Genomic DNA, 15,454 nt, shown 5'->3' with positions numbered 1-15,454 from the left:
GTGTCTTAAGTGTTTTTCTAAGAAATACATACTAGATTGAAGAATGTTTTAAACTGTCTAAATAATTTGAGATTTTTGCTTTTAGGATATGTTTGCTGTAGCTGTTTCTTTGATTACTGGGAAAATTTTGTACATCTCTGATCAAGCTGCTTCTATTCTCCGCTGTAAAAGGGGTTATTTTAAAAATGCCAAATTTGTGGAGTTCTTGGCGCCTCAGGATGTCAGTGTGTTCTATACTTCTACTACCCCATACAGATTACCATCATGGAATATTTGCAATAGAGCTGGTGAGTGGTCTCAACAGCAAATATTTTTCTGATCTTCTTTGTCATGCAAATGCAAATATTTGAACTGATTTTTAATATCCTTCCATCCTTCTCCATCGTTTTTTGAGGGTATAATACAGATGCATTATTAGAGCATCTCTGGACAATACTAGATGTATAACACACTTGTGTAATCAGCAAGGCTCCTCTGTTGGCTGAAAGTCTCCTGGATGTCATTGTTAATTGGTTTTTGTGCCCCTTTCATCCAAATGATAAATGAAAACAAAGTCGGTATTCCTGCTGAAGAGTGGGTTTGCTTTCCACTTTTACTAGCAATCAGGTGACTGCAGTTTTTCTTTAAAATTTTTTTTTTTCCACATATAAGGATGGTAATATTCTGCCTCCTTGCTTTAAAAATGGTTATGATTTGAATACTGGACACTTTGATTACAGTGTAGAAAGATGTACTTCAACTACCATCACTGTGCATTCACCAAGTGTAATCATATCTCTATTATTTTAGCCTTAGAGAAATGATGCTAGGTGTGCTAATGGTGAAGGATCATATGTCTTAGGGCACTTGCTATTTGTTTGTGGGAGGATTGTTTTACTAGTATAGCTATGGCTGTTAGGAATTGAGAAACAGCTGCCAACTATTTTAACCAAACACTTTGAACTTCAAGGTCTGCTCTAAATGTTTGAGGTTCTAATCCATTGTATACTAAGTCTATTAAGTTAAGTCAGAGTGTGAACCATATTTAATCTGAAAAATCAATTGGCAATAAATATATACTAGGTAATGCACACATAAAGCAGGCTGGAAGGGACCTTGTGAGGTCTCTAGTCCAACCTGCTCAAAACAGGGTCAATGGTGAATTCTCGCCATGTGATCCTAATTACAAATATTATTTAGTTGTGCAGGGTTTTTTTTCTGAAACATTTTCTGTAGTTTCATTATGCTTGTGTATAGCTTCAAAATTCAAAAATGCAGTAAGTGGAACTATGCACACTAGCCCATGTATCTGACTGTAATATCCAAAAGTATTGCGCACCGAGGCTTTTGAAAGACCAGAGTTTGGTTTGAAAAATCAGTCTGTGGCTTCTGTGGAAAAAGAGGGAAACAGGCTTAAAAGAGGGAAGTAGGCTTAAAAGGTGAGAGAAAGCCCTCATGACAAATACTATTTTTGTTTGTTTTGGGTGGTGGTGGTGAAGTGGATCTGATGATCTACCTGTCCTAGTGCCTTTCTAGGCAAAAGGTCAAATTTTGGGGTCCCAGAAAATCAAATGTTGGTCAATACTATAGAGTACAGTGGGAAAGCTAGTAAGAGTAAACAGCTCAAACTGGCAAACTGTTTAGATATGTTTTTGGCAAAAGGCTTAACAAGCAAGCAGCTGTGATTCAGACACCAGCCTGAGAATCTGAGAGGTATTCAGATTTAGTTGCTTATGAAGTGCATTGTTCAGCAAATACATATGGGGACTTCAGGGAATATAAACTTTTTAAAGAATTCAGCCTTTATCACTTAAGGAAAAATTGTTTTAAATATCATAATCTTGTGGTAATTTGTAACTTGTTATGAAACATGTTTTAATATTTCTAGAGTCTTCCACCCAGGATTGCATGGAAGAGAAATCTTTTTTCTGTCGCATCAGGTAAGACAACGATATTATAAAGCTTAGTGTTACATTATGAAACCATGCATTACAAAAGTATTTGATTTTTATAAGAACCATATGGTATGTAACTTCCTTACTTTTCCATAATGCGAATATAAGGCAAAACACATGCATGTTCTCTAGTTGATTAACTCCTAGAAGTTACAGAGAAAACTGCAAATTGATTTCAGGAAGTTGCATCTTTGGTCAATATTCACATGATTAACTTCTTTGCACTATAAGGGAAGTTGATATATCTCCTACTGCTATGGAAAGTCTTCATGTTAACTGAACTGTTCTATTCAGCGCCTGCTACAAAGTCTCTTTCATTCTAGAAGACTAGTGTCTAATCTTAAATTTATCTCAGATGTCCCATAGAGAAAGATACATGAGGGTAACTTGACTTGTCTCTTTTGCAGTTACTTGATGACACAGTTCATTTGGTTTTGCTTTTCTTCCTTCTTTTCATGCCCCCACTCCCTTTAGTTGGTTTTATTTAGGAAATGCTTGTAACTTATTCTGTGTTCTTTCATGTGCAATTTGGTTTCTTGCTGTTTCTTGCCTCCCTGGTAGCATTTCTGAAAACAAAAATTGTGGGTCCTATTTCTTAATCACTTAATAATTTAAGGTACAAGTAAACTTTAAACAAACTAGAGACAATGCACTGCTCTAGATGTACTGTAAAAGTACTGCTAGTGTAGACTTATTGTAGACATTTTTTGTCCAACTAACATTGGTTCCAAAAGCTTTAGTTTTATAAAGCTGAGTTGGTGTAAATTTAACTATAACTGAATTTTTTTGTCACTGTGTGAATGGTTGTTATTTTCATTATTATGCTTTGGATTCTTATTAAGTAAACAACTGTTAATGTAGGTAAGAATTTCTGAGTCATCTCTTGAAGATGGGGTAAATATTGAGTAAAAGGAGGTATTTATGTTAACTGAGATGATATAGTGGTCTTCCTAGCATACAACTATAAATTCATCCCTTTGAAGGATATAATGACACAGATCAAGTTATTTTGTTGATCCAATAATCTTAATCTGTCATAGGAGGTATGTTTTTCTTTTTCCATCCAATTTACTTTTAAAGCAATGGTAGATCTTTTTATTTCAGGCAGTAGAGAGGCTATGTATTCTTTCTTGCAGTTGGTATGCAAAGGATGCCATCAGAATTAGCATCTCTTTTAGTAAAAAAAATAAATTCAGAAAACTAAAATCTTAGGTGCTATTTTAAGAGCTATCGTGCAGTCCTTGTGTCACGAGGAAATTACGATAGATAAAGCTTTGTTTAGTGTAAGATGAATCTGTTGCAATAATTAACTCTCTTCAATTATTAGTGCGGGAAAGGAGCGTGAAAACGAGATATGCTATCACCCATTTCGGATGACTCCTTACCTTATCAAAGTGCAAGATCCAGAAATAGCAGAGGACCAGCTTTGCTGTGTGTTGCTTGCAGAAAAAGTACATTCCGGCTATGAAGGTAATCCTTAGAATGCACAAAGACTAGTTTGGTTTCCTGAAAGTAAGGACTGATCTGTATTCTGTTACAGGAATTTCTATGCAGTGTAGCACAATTGAATTCCAGCCTAAGAAAGCCAGCCACATGAGTTACTGTCAGTGATCTCAAGTTTTGTTAAAGTGAAAGATGATTGGTTTTGTCCTCTGCCCTTGCTGAGAGGCTGTGAGCTAGCAAGCTACTTTCCTATATGCTCTTAGACTGTTAGACTTTACTCAATATTTAATAGAAATATGTAGCTTGAAGTATTTTATGTATGCAAAAAAACCCCACCTGTTAATCTGCTTTTATTTTTCTCTTAGCACCCAGAATTCCTCCTGACAAAAGAATTTTTACAACTACGCACACCCCGACATGTTTGTTCCAGGATGTAGATGAAAGGTAACTTAAAAAAAATATTATTTTTCAATGTACTGATAAGCAAGCTGTCCAGTATCTTTACAAGTATTTTTAGGATTTGATATATCTGTGTAGGGTTAAATTATGTAACTACTGAAGAGTGTTTAACCCAAGAAAAGTACATGCCCCAACTTCCATGAAGGATGACAACACATTAGACCACGGTATTTAAGTGGAAAACTATTTGCTTGCTAACAACTTGTTCTTCCATTTTCTTTCCATCTGGGGCAAATCTAGACATAAATTCAATGAATGAAACTCATGGTCAGGAAAATTCCTGTGCTAACAATCATTACCTGTATGAGGTTATCTATCTTAAGGTTGATCCAATTAATAACAAACAATATGCTGCTGTCACTTTCTGCTGGCCCAGATACAACTAGAGGGGGTCTTTTAAATGCAATGTAAGATCTTAAATAAATTTAAAAAAATGTGTTCTCAGTTCAACCTGCAGTCTTTATAGTTCTTGCTGTTGTTTGTATGCAAAAACTGCTCAAATTCTACTGGCTGAACACTTCACATTGCTTTGACAATCATGGAAGCTGATTAGAGTAAGTATTCACGTTTCAGGGTAGAACCAAATATGCTGCCTATGATCTTAAAGCATACAGGAGCTAATGTGTAACCCAAGCTTTCTTTTAGTCTTCTGGATTGCTTTTGCCTGGGGCCTTTCAAAGGATGGTTAGGTGATGAGAACATGAGGTCTATGAAAAGAAAGGAAGATGCTCCTTCAGAGTTAGGAGTGTACTTGGCTGAGGAGGAGACAATAATCTCAACAAGCTTTTAAGAACAGGGATGCACTTCAGAATATTGTAGTGTTTTGAAGACTTGACTGGACAAGAGAACTCACTTGTTCCTGAGTTGAAAACACAGGCTACCATTTTCCTCTCTTTCTCTTCCCTTGTTTTACTTGATATTTTTTTCATGAAGGTTTCTGATGTGCTCTATGTGGGATTTTATTTTGAGGATGTGACTTCTGAGATTCTCCTCTCATCTTGGTTTTAAGCATTCTAAGAATGCTAAAATTTTCTTTGTAGGTCTAGATGGGGGAGGATGTCTGCAGATAACATAGCAGCGTAATGGACAATTTTGGATTTCTGTGGTATCTTTTGGGTGGGAATCTTCTTGTTTCTGTAGAAACACGCTGTTCTTGGCAAAATCTTTAACTGCAGCAGAAGAGTGAGGAATTGGGGGAAAGGAGGTTATTTGGAGGTTTGGCTAAGCTGAGTCAGTAAGGTTAAAAAAAAAAATTACTATTTGACTTCCCAGATGGTTTATCTGCAGAGAGGTCATGCACATCAGCATTACTGCAGTGCACATGTTCTTTATTGAATGAGAATTGCAAAAGGTAGCTATTGGATATTACAATGAAGATGACAATGGCTAATCAGTGAGTATAAGTTTGGACTTCAAGGCACAGCTATTTTTCCCTAACTTATGCAGCCATTGTGGCTTTAGCGTGAAGAGTTCCTGCGGGATACAAGACAGTGTAATGCTGACAAACTGTTTTTCCATGGAATGATTTATACTGTCTTTCTAAACAGCTTAAGTTGACAAAAGAACTAGTTAGTCCGCTACAGTTCTGTCCTCTTAATGGATTTTTCTCTGTCCCTCCTTCCCACACATACTCCAAGCCAATTGCAACTTTGCAGGGTGGGTCTGTATTTTCAAATAGGCTAATGGCACGATGTAAAGCTTCCCTTCCTCCATGCACCCCCAGCTCATTTATTTCCAGTAGTCACTTAACAGAAATGGCAGGATTACTGAATGGAGAGTTTGCCCTTATTCTTGGGTTTGGGTGGAGAGAGTACAGTAGATGCCTTCTCTATGACTACTATGGAAGCTTCCTTCCTGGTAGTCTGGTGTTACCACTTATTCTCAAATATCACTTCTGAACATTCACAGTGAGGTTTGATTATATCTTGGCCTAATATTAGGACTTTGCTTCGTTTACTTCTGTTCTTGTGATCTGCATGGTTGATTTTGCCTTTAATTATTTAACTCCTGAGAGCATTGGCAGCCAGATGAATGTTTACCAAGATCATAGAATGGTTTGGGTGGGAAGGGACCTTTAGAGGTCGTCTAGTCGAACCCCCCTGCAGTGAGCAGGGACATCTTCAGCTAGATCAGGTTGCTCAGAGCCCCGTCCAACCTGACCGTGAACATTTCTAGGGATGGGGCCTCCACTGCCTCCCTGGGCAACCTGTGCCTCATTTCACCACCCTCATTGTAAAAAATTTCTTCCTTATATCCGATTTAAATCTACCCTTCTTTAGCTTAAAACCATTACCTCTTGAGATACGCATATGCAGTGTATTAACCTTAAGCTCTCCAGAGTTAGGAGGAATATACAAAACATAGATTCTTGGAGAAATCAGTGTCTAATATTTAAAAATATATACAACTGAACACCTGCTGTTGAGTGAGAATTGTTCATAATATAATGCTGAAACTGTTGCCTGACTTGCATAAGATAAATTCAATTCTGTAATCAGCATGTGTTCATGGGTTGGAAAAAAAATACTTATTTGTCCAAACTCTTCAAGTGGATCTCTGCACAGAATATGTTAAGTAAAAATAAATATTTTCCTGAAATCAAATGGATCATTCCTGTATATATATATTTATTTGTCTTTTGAAATGTATTTGATACGTTGTGTGTGTGATGGATATAAGGAATTCTGTGTAGTTCAGTGGAGTGATCTTAGGAAACTGCTTTAAATTCATCTACTATTTAACTTGGAATAAGAATATAAAGACACTTCTTATTAAAGTTGGTTTGACACTTTAAATGTCGTTCTGTAAAACACAAACTAAACTTGCTACCTTCCCTCATCGGCCATTCTTATGCTGTATGTGCACTTGCATTCATAAAATGAGTTTATTAACTTAAGCTCTGAATTATTTTGAGTTATTCATTATGAGGCAGCATAATGATGCTGAGGTACTGCCTCTAGTAGATAGTAAATTAAGTATTCTTAAATACAGCATTATACAATCACAGAAAGGCTGGTTGGAAGAGACTGCTGGAGGTCTCCGTTCTAGCCTTCTGCTTGAAATGAAACCATTGCCCAGTTCTAGGTTAGGTCAGCTGTGACCTTGTCTCAGTAATGCCTGAAAACCGCCAAGGACAGAGATTACACAATCTGTATGGGAAACTGTTCCTGTGTTGCACTACTCACTTTGTTTAAAAAAACATTTCCTAAGGTCCAGCATAAATGCCCATAGTTCTGTTGCCTGGCACCACCCAGAAAATTTAACTTCACCTTTGTAACTCTTCTTTCTGTTAGTTCTGGGAAGCTCCTGGATCATCCCTTAGCCTCCTGTTCATCAGAACAGGCGAGCCCAGCTCAATCTCTACTCATCAGTCTTACATTCTAGATCCCTGACTCTTCCAGTGATCTTCATATCAGTATACAGATGCAGGGAGGATCTTTTTTTGCATAGAAGTGACTGAATTTGCATCTTTATAACTAGGATAATAAATAACAGTTAAAAATTTGATCCCTTTTAGGGTAGGTGTTCTATCGCAGCACAAACAAATGTAGCGTTTGACAGGCTTTCATCAAGCAGGTGGCAAAGAATAGGAACAGTGTGAACAAAACCTCATGTTTTCTTCTACGTCTTACAACATTGTTTCATGAAGTCCTAACTGAAGTCAGAGTTGATTGGTATTTTAAACTCGTCTAGCTGCATAACTTTTCTTATGTGCTTTGAACTTGGCAGAATTTTTGAATGTCAATGTGTCGAAATGATATGATTTGCTGTAAGTCTTGTGCCAATTTCAGCTTTCTGAAGTTGTTGCTTTAGATCATCCACAAGCTTTTAAGACCCGTTATTTAACTAATTGCTTCAATAATAAGGCATTAGTTGCTATCCTCATTTTCCCCTGAATATCTCAGCCTTTTTGCCAGAAGGGCGTTTGATGTTTTGGGGAACATATATAATTCCAGTAGGTTTTTTGGAAGTGCAGTGTTGAAGGTATTTGTCTCAATGCTTTTGAGTTCTAACACAACACAGATCCTGTGTCTGTGGTGCACTGGGGCTAAGTTCTTCATTAAAGCTATTCAGTACTCAGTATCTTTCTGCTCCTGGGCCTTTGTCAGTGAATGGGACTGGGGGAAAGTATACAGCACTTTGACTTTACAAAGATGACTTGTTGGCATGTGGCAATTTCTTAAACGTTACTGAGTAGTATTGAGTTAATGCTTTTTTTTTTTTCCAAAGCATATTTTTGGCAGTTAGCTTTCAGGGTAAGGCGCAAACTGATATTTGCGAACGTTCCCTCTTTCCCCTTAATATGAATGCTTTTAAGTGATCAGTGAAAATTATTTGATCACATAATTTAGTCTTTCACATCATTAGAAGTGATCATTGATAATGTGCAGGAAGTTGGTAACAGTACTTTTTATTCTCTATTTTAATTAACAAGCTTCCTTTAATCTTGTAAGGAGCTGCACTCTTAACCTGCCTGTAAGAAAGTTTTCTTGAGTCCTAGTCAACTACCCTGTTGCAGGTTCAGCTATAGTAATCCTGTGATCCTTAGCTTTGGCTTGCAGCCCATAGATTGGGGCACTGTTTACCTTCATGAGAGTTTTACAAGATTGAACTTATTAATGCTCTTTTAAAATTGGGGTGAGTATTTATCCTGTAGAGCTAGGCAGCGTAGAGAAGACAGAACTGCTGTAGCAGACTCCTTGATTGGGTTTGATCACGTTGTTTTGTAGAGTTACAAAAAAACCCCACCCAACCACCCCACAAACAAACAAGACCCCCCTTGTCCAAAGAGTACAACTGCAATTAAGTTGGCACTGCTATTTCCCTAAATTTAAACTTAAAATTATTCATTTTCTTCATAGGAAAAATAGCAAAGAAAACTTAAAATAGAAACACTTTAAAGATTAAATACACATTTATTCCACTTGATTCTTTTTTTCTTTCTCCAGAGCAGTACCTCTGTTGGGATACCTTCCTCAGGACTTAATAGGAACACCAGTCTTGGTGCATCTTCACCCAAATGACAGACCCTTAATGCTAGCAATTCACAAAAAAAGTATGTAATCTCTTACTGTGGCAGAAATATATTTTTTTTCCTAAAAGTTAATAATTACTACAAAGACCTTAGCAAGTAGGTGAAAAATTGATTGTGACTATGACTTTTTCTGCAAGTAAATACTGAATCCTTTACTCTACAACTTGATTCTTAATGCAACCAGATGAAAATGCTAAATCACTCAATTTCATTTTTTATGAGGCATATGTGTCTGCTGTAAACAAATCAACTGTAAATGAATATTTTGTACTTAAAGGACACTTTCTTGAGAATGCAATGATAGAAGTGGTCATACTTTAAATGGTGGTCTTTCCTATTTCATAGAGAAGAAAATAAGAGCAATTCTGGCAATGTTAATTTGTTAAACTTTGAAAACGTAAAGCTGTTTCTTCCGTCATCTTTAGTTTGTTGTGTTGTGAAGGTGATTTTCTTGACATAGTCTAGTAAATTATGAAGATCTGCTTATTCTGCTAGACCTGCATTTCCAAAAGTATAGACGTATCTGGTATTTGTTCCTTCAAATATAATTTTCCTCCTTTGCAATTCATTGTAAAATCCTGAATCATTAAGTAGATTTGTGCAAATATTAATCTGAAACTTTTTTGAATCATTCATTACAGTACTTCAGTATGGAGGACAGCCTTTTGACTATTCACCAATCAGGTTTTGCACTAGAAATGGAGATTATATAACCATGGACACCAGCTGGTCCAGTTTCATCAACCCTTGGAGTCGAAAAGTTTCATTTATTATTGGAAGACACAAAGTTAGGACGTAAGCCAATAAACTACTGGGACTTTAAAATTCTTGGTTTTTTATTTTCCCGCCCCTTAGGTTTACATAGTGATCCTTAAGAAAGGCATAAGGGATTTTTGGGGATGGGGGAGGGGGGGGGAATCACATGTAAAGATTGCTTCCTTGTTAAATTAGGGTTTTGTGATATAGTAACTGCTTTAAAAGTAAGTTCAAAGTCCATCAAATTCTACCAATATTATCAAAAGCTGCTTCAGAAGAGGCAAGCCATGCTCAGAGTGAGTAAGGTTATGTATTTTATCAGATTCAGAGGTTGTAGATGCAATAGACTTAAGTGTCAGGTTCTGATTACTGTATATAGGTGGTCAATTGAAGTTATGGTCCCTCTGTGGTTGAAGTACTTGCCTTTGTAATGAGCTGGGATATATTTGGTTTATGCAGGGGTCCCTTAAATGAAGACGTCTTTGCTGCTCCCAACTATACAGAGGATAGAATCCTTCATCCCAGTGTTCAGGAAATCACTGAGCAAATATATCGGCTATTATTGCAGGTACAGCGTGTGCTTTAATGTTACTGTTTTAATTTCCCACTGAAGAAAGGGCATTTGTCTGTGTGTGATGTTTTGCTTACCTGTTTACTACTGTACTGGAATTTCTAGCTACAATCCTGGAAATTACTTACACTCATGATTACCAGACAAAGCTTACTGTATGTTAAAGCTCCAGTTGGTGTTTTAAGAATTTCATGCAGCTATGGAGCCCTCAAAAAAAACCAACCAAAAAACACATGAAAAAACCCACAAAACACACCAAAAAAACACAAAAAAACCCCCGCAAAACACAAAACCACACAACACAAAAAAAAAACGCAACTAAAATCCTTTTTTCCTTGCACTGAATTACTCTTAACAATTTCAGTTTTGTTTAAAGCTGGTGTGCTGAGATTTTTGGGGGTGTGTGGGGGTGTGTATACATACATACATATATATATACACACATACGTGTATATATAAAAATATTTTTTTTACATATATATTTTGTTGTTGTTAATAGCCTGTACACAACAGTGGATCCAGCGGCTATGGAAGTCTAGGTAGCAATGGTTCACATGAGCACTTAATGAGTGTGGCATCCTCCAGTGACAGCACAGGAAATAATAATGAAGACACTCATAAGGATAAACCAGTAAGTTTGGGTTTTCTTATTCAAGTATGTGGTTTCTAACTTTTAGCATAACACTTTCAAATTAGAGATGGAAGAAAGTATAAGGAAAAAGTAATCTTTTTTGTTTGTTTGTTTAATGTGGAAAAAACCTTTCTGTTTAGGGGAATAAACATTTCTGGTGTAGATGAAGTCTCAGGGTTCTGAAACACACTTCTAGGCATGAAAGTCTGTGTGTATAAAGAACTTACAGCCATGCAGTGTGTTAACATATAACTGACATTAGGATAAGTTATGTGCTGTGTTTCTGGGAAAAGCAGCTGGCTATTTGAAAGCATTTTCTTTTGGGAGGTGAAAGTCTGTAATTACTGTTTTCCCAAATGAAACTAAGATTATAAAATACAGTAATACCTGCATAACCAAGCAATAGCTTAATCTTGATCACTTTTTATGTTGCAAAAATACAATATATAATATGGAATGAAATAAATGGAATAAATTTTTTTGTTGTTGTTTAAAACTGAACTTTACTGTAGATTGGGCCATTGCTACATGTAGTTGATAGTGAGACATAATATTTTGAATTCCATTAGTCTGAACAAAACAGCAGTGTTAAATTTGTGCCTGTGCTTAACAGAACTGTTCCATAGGCAAAGTAAATCAGACGGTCAGTAATGTACTGCATCTGCTTGCAGTCAAAGGATCTGCACCTTTTAACATCTCCAGCCATTTTGTCTTTCTTATTCTTCCCAAATTTGTTGCAGCTCGCTTGAGTTATGTTTAATTCTGAAAGCCAAAATTTTCCTTTACTTAGTTATATTAATTATAGGTTAGTTCTCCCAAATCTGATTTCTGCTCCTGTGATCAGGCATGGCAGACTGCTGCTCTTGCCAAGGTGGTCACTTTCCTGGCTTTCAAAACTTAGACACTAGTGGCTAAAGCTGATGCAGTCTCTGGATTTTTTTGTTTAACAGGTAACTTATTACATTTCAGAGCTATGCAGGGAAGTAGCATTTAAGGAGGTATGGTTTTGAGGGAGAGAGATATCTATCTTGCCTTCACTATTTCCACAGACAGTGAAGACTGTTATAGTATAGTTCTATAACATCCTGTCAGTGTTTGGTTAAATTTCTAGCACAAAAACTTCTCAGTCTTAGCAGCAGTGTTTTGTTGACAAAGTGATACTGTTGGTTTTTGGGTTTGATTGGGGTTTGGGTTTTTTTGGTGTGGTTTTTTTTTTTTAAGCCTTCTTTGTAATGTATCTTTATATTTTCCTATCCAAGTCATTCAACCATATTAAACAAAATACAGAGTAATTGTGTACAAAAAACCCATACTTGAAATTTCTTCTCTTTCCAATTCCCAAAATTCGGTTGCTGCACAGTAAAATTCTATACATCAGGATTTCTCCCATGATCAAACTAATTGTAAGATAGAGATTAACTAAGGTTAGATTTAGTTGACTGAGGAATCACCATGCATGATGTTTCATGTCAGAATTTTGTAATAACTCTTTTTAATGACCTGCTTTCAGGAGGTTTGTCAAGATGCCCGTAAGGTCAAAAATAAAGGACAGCATATTTTCACTGACAATAAAGCAAAACTGGAATACAAGAGAGAGCCTTTTGCAGGTAAGACATTAGAAGTTAATTAACTATTAGTCTATTGTGCTGGTGCCTTGTATAATAATGACAGTAGGAATTTTTTTAGTTTAGTTCTAATCAATGCATAAAGACAGCATTTCTATCAATTAAAATTATATTGTCCTATGTGTCTCCACTGCATTCAGGAAAGTACTGTGTTCAGCTATGTCTGAATTGATAGAATGCCCTGAGTTGGAAGGGACCCACAAGGATCATCGAGTCCAACTCCTTTCCCTGCACAGGACAACCCCAAAATTCACACCATATCTCTGAAGATGTTGTCCAAGTGCTTCCTGAATATTGTCAGGCTTGGCACCATGACTGCCTCCCTGGGGAGCCTGTTCCAGTGCTCCACCACCCTCTGGGCGAAGAACCTTTTCCTAATATTCAGCCTAAACCTCCCCTGCCACATCATCTTGCCACTCCCTTGAGTCCTATCACTCTTCACCAGAGAGAAGAGATCAGCGCCTGCCTTTCCTCCTCCCCTTGTGAGGAAGCTGCAGACTGCAATGAGGTCTCCCCTCAGTCTCCTCTTCTCTAGGCTGAACAAACCAAGTGACTTAAGCTGCTACTGTTATGGTTTCTCCTCTAAGTCCTTCACCAACTTTGTGGCCCTCCTCTGGACACTCTCTAGCAGTTTTATATCCTTAATATACTGTGGTGCCCAAAACTGCACACAGCACTTGAGGTGAGGCTGCACTAGCACGGAGTAGAGTGGGACAATCACCTCCCTCGACTGGCTGCAATACTGTGCTTGATGCATCCCAGGCCTTGGTTGGCCCTCTTGGCTGCCAGGGCACACTGTTGGCTTGTGTTCACCTTCCCATCAGCCAGAACCCTCAGGTTCCTCTATGCAGAGCTGCTCTCAAGCCTCTTGTTCCCCAAATAATGGTATAACACACAGTTATGTCCTAAAGCTGTTGTTTTGAATACCTTAACTGTAGCTCATGTTTTCATACAAGTAAACATCTTGTTTTCTGTTAGGTGGAGGAAAATATTTTGGATGTTGTCTTTCCTGTTTGTGTTGCAACCTCAGGAATTTTTAAGCTGACAAATTAAAATCATACTAATAAGACTCAAATTCTGCATACATTAATAGGTTATTCTTCTAATAATTTATTATAACTCATAGGCACTGTACCTGTCCTCATACTGAGTGCGTTTCAACTCTAATGATATCTATCCTCTGATAGCCGTAATATCCCTTTGGATTGATATGCATCAGCCTAACTAAACTTCACACCTCCAAGAGTCTATAAGACAGGAAAATATTTAGACAATATTCATCTGTTAGCGTGCAAACCTCTTCCTTGCTTTACAGTGGTTAACTTGTGACCTGTTAAGAAATGTGGATAAATAGGAACTTTCACTGTTACTTTTAGGGGAATTGGCAAGGATTTAATGGCATAATTGCATAGTAGCAGTATCTCTTTTCACAGAAAAACAAAATGGTCCTGGTGGTCAGGTGAAAGATGTAGTGGGAAAGGATACTGCAGTAACAGCTGCTCCTAAAAATGTGACTACTGAAGAGTTGGCTTGGAAAGAACAACCTGTATATTCTTATCAACAGATTAGCTGTTTGGACAGTGTCATCAGGTAAGCAACCAGTGTGTAAATTACTCTTGACCTCTAGACTTAAGACTTGCATATCTAATATTGTTAAACCATTGTATTTTAGGTACTTGGAGAGTTGTAATGTGCCTGGTACAGCAAAAAGAAAATGTGAACCTTCATCAAGTGTTGCATCGCTCAGTTCTGGAGTCCATGAACAAAAACCAGCTGATAATGCTATACAGCCCTTGGGAGGTATCTCTACATCAAAGCTCTTTCTTGATTGATTTTTGCTAGCAGCCAGTTGGATGTTACTTCTTTGCAGAATGACAAGTGTAGCTGACGCATGACCTCATAGCCATTTTCTCAGTGTCAGATGTTGTTGATTAACTTTTATCATTAAAATCTTCACTACTGTCAAAATACTGAGTAGTTGATTGAATATGTGGATTGTACGTGCAATAAGCTTATTTATACTGTACAAAGTACCGCAGGATTTTGAGCTTTAGGACTTGAATCATTATCAAATGTAAGAAGTTCGTTTCACAGTTGGGACTTGTAAGAACAACCAGCTGAAGAACCTGGCAGTTAACTGCAATGAAAATATGTATATTACACTATTTCTTCCTTGTGGACATGAAAAAGAAAAAAGAAGAGAGGGTAAAATGCAACATCGCACTGCTCTGTATTGTGTGAAGCACAAGAACCCATTTGAAATGAATGTCTAGCCATGAAAATAAGATGGGAATTACTGGGGATTATATGTGTGTATATATATATATATGTGTGTTTATACATACATACGTACATACATATATAGACAGATAGATATGTACCGAGCTATCCAAAAAGTTTGCTGCAGGCACAAACATTAACTTAATTTTTTAGGACTTAAGTATAGTGTTTGATATAGACCCTGTCTGAATGGGGAACTGAAGTGAAGAATATAACTGTTGGCTAGTACAAGAATTGTGAGATTGGTGAAGAACTATACATAAATGACATACTTGCTGATTCAACCTTGTCATTATATGAGGCTGAGGGGGAATTGTCTAGTGGAGTTTCTCAAAAATTGATCTTGGGAATAATCTTATCTATATTTCCTTTTGATGAGCTTCAAAAAGAAGTTCTAATGTAGCTTTTAAAATCAAATTGGAAGGTGTCAGTATACATAGGAAAAAAGTGTCCTGTAGAAGGAATTGAAATGCTTTGAGAACTAGAGAGGAAGAAATGGTGGATCTAGCATCATGCAATTAGGAAAACAATTTCTGCTGCTATTTGGAGTCTATGCAGTTCTAGCTGACAGGAGAAGATCTGGGTTCACTAGCTTTTTTGGTGCGCTGATGACTGAGAATGATGTTGTATGACAAAGCATAATCTAGTCAGGGAAGAGGCAAACTGTAGGTCTTAAATATGTGTTATGGCAACTATTCCTACTAGAGAAGGAAAGTTTTA

The 15,454-nt window shown here is 37.0% G+C and overlaps 1 protein-coding gene across 1 annotated transcript in view; it reads left to right on the top strand.

Annotated features, from left to right (window-relative positions):
- Nucleotides 1-15,454, top strand: part of LOC104050678 (period circadian protein homolog 2-like) — a 52,582-nt gene that overhangs the window by 25,093 nt on the left and 12,035 nt on the right. The window contains 11 exon segments of the mRNA XM_064457323.1: nucleotides 86-287; nucleotides 1,868-1,919; nucleotides 3,262-3,404; nucleotides 3,743-3,821; nucleotides 8,786-8,892; nucleotides 9,513-9,666; nucleotides 10,087-10,195; nucleotides 10,698-10,829; nucleotides 12,340-12,436; nucleotides 13,888-14,044; nucleotides 14,127-14,254. Coding sequence (XP_064313393.1) covers nucleotides 86-287; nucleotides 1,868-1,919; nucleotides 3,262-3,404; nucleotides 3,743-3,821; nucleotides 8,786-8,892; nucleotides 9,513-9,666; nucleotides 10,087-10,195; nucleotides 10,698-10,829; nucleotides 12,340-12,436; nucleotides 13,888-14,044; nucleotides 14,127-14,254 — 1,360 coding nt within the window.

Source organism: Phalacrocorax carbo, chromosome 7 (genome assembly GCF_963921805.1).
Source record: "Phalacrocorax carbo chromosome 7, bPhaCar2.1, whole genome shotgun sequence".
Classification (NCBI taxonomy): Eukaryota; Metazoa; Chordata; class Aves; order Suliformes; family Phalacrocoracidae; genus Phalacrocorax; species Phalacrocorax carbo.
The sequence above is the reverse complement of the archived record's forward strand: the minus strand, read 5'-3'. Positions and strand labels throughout refer to the sequence as shown.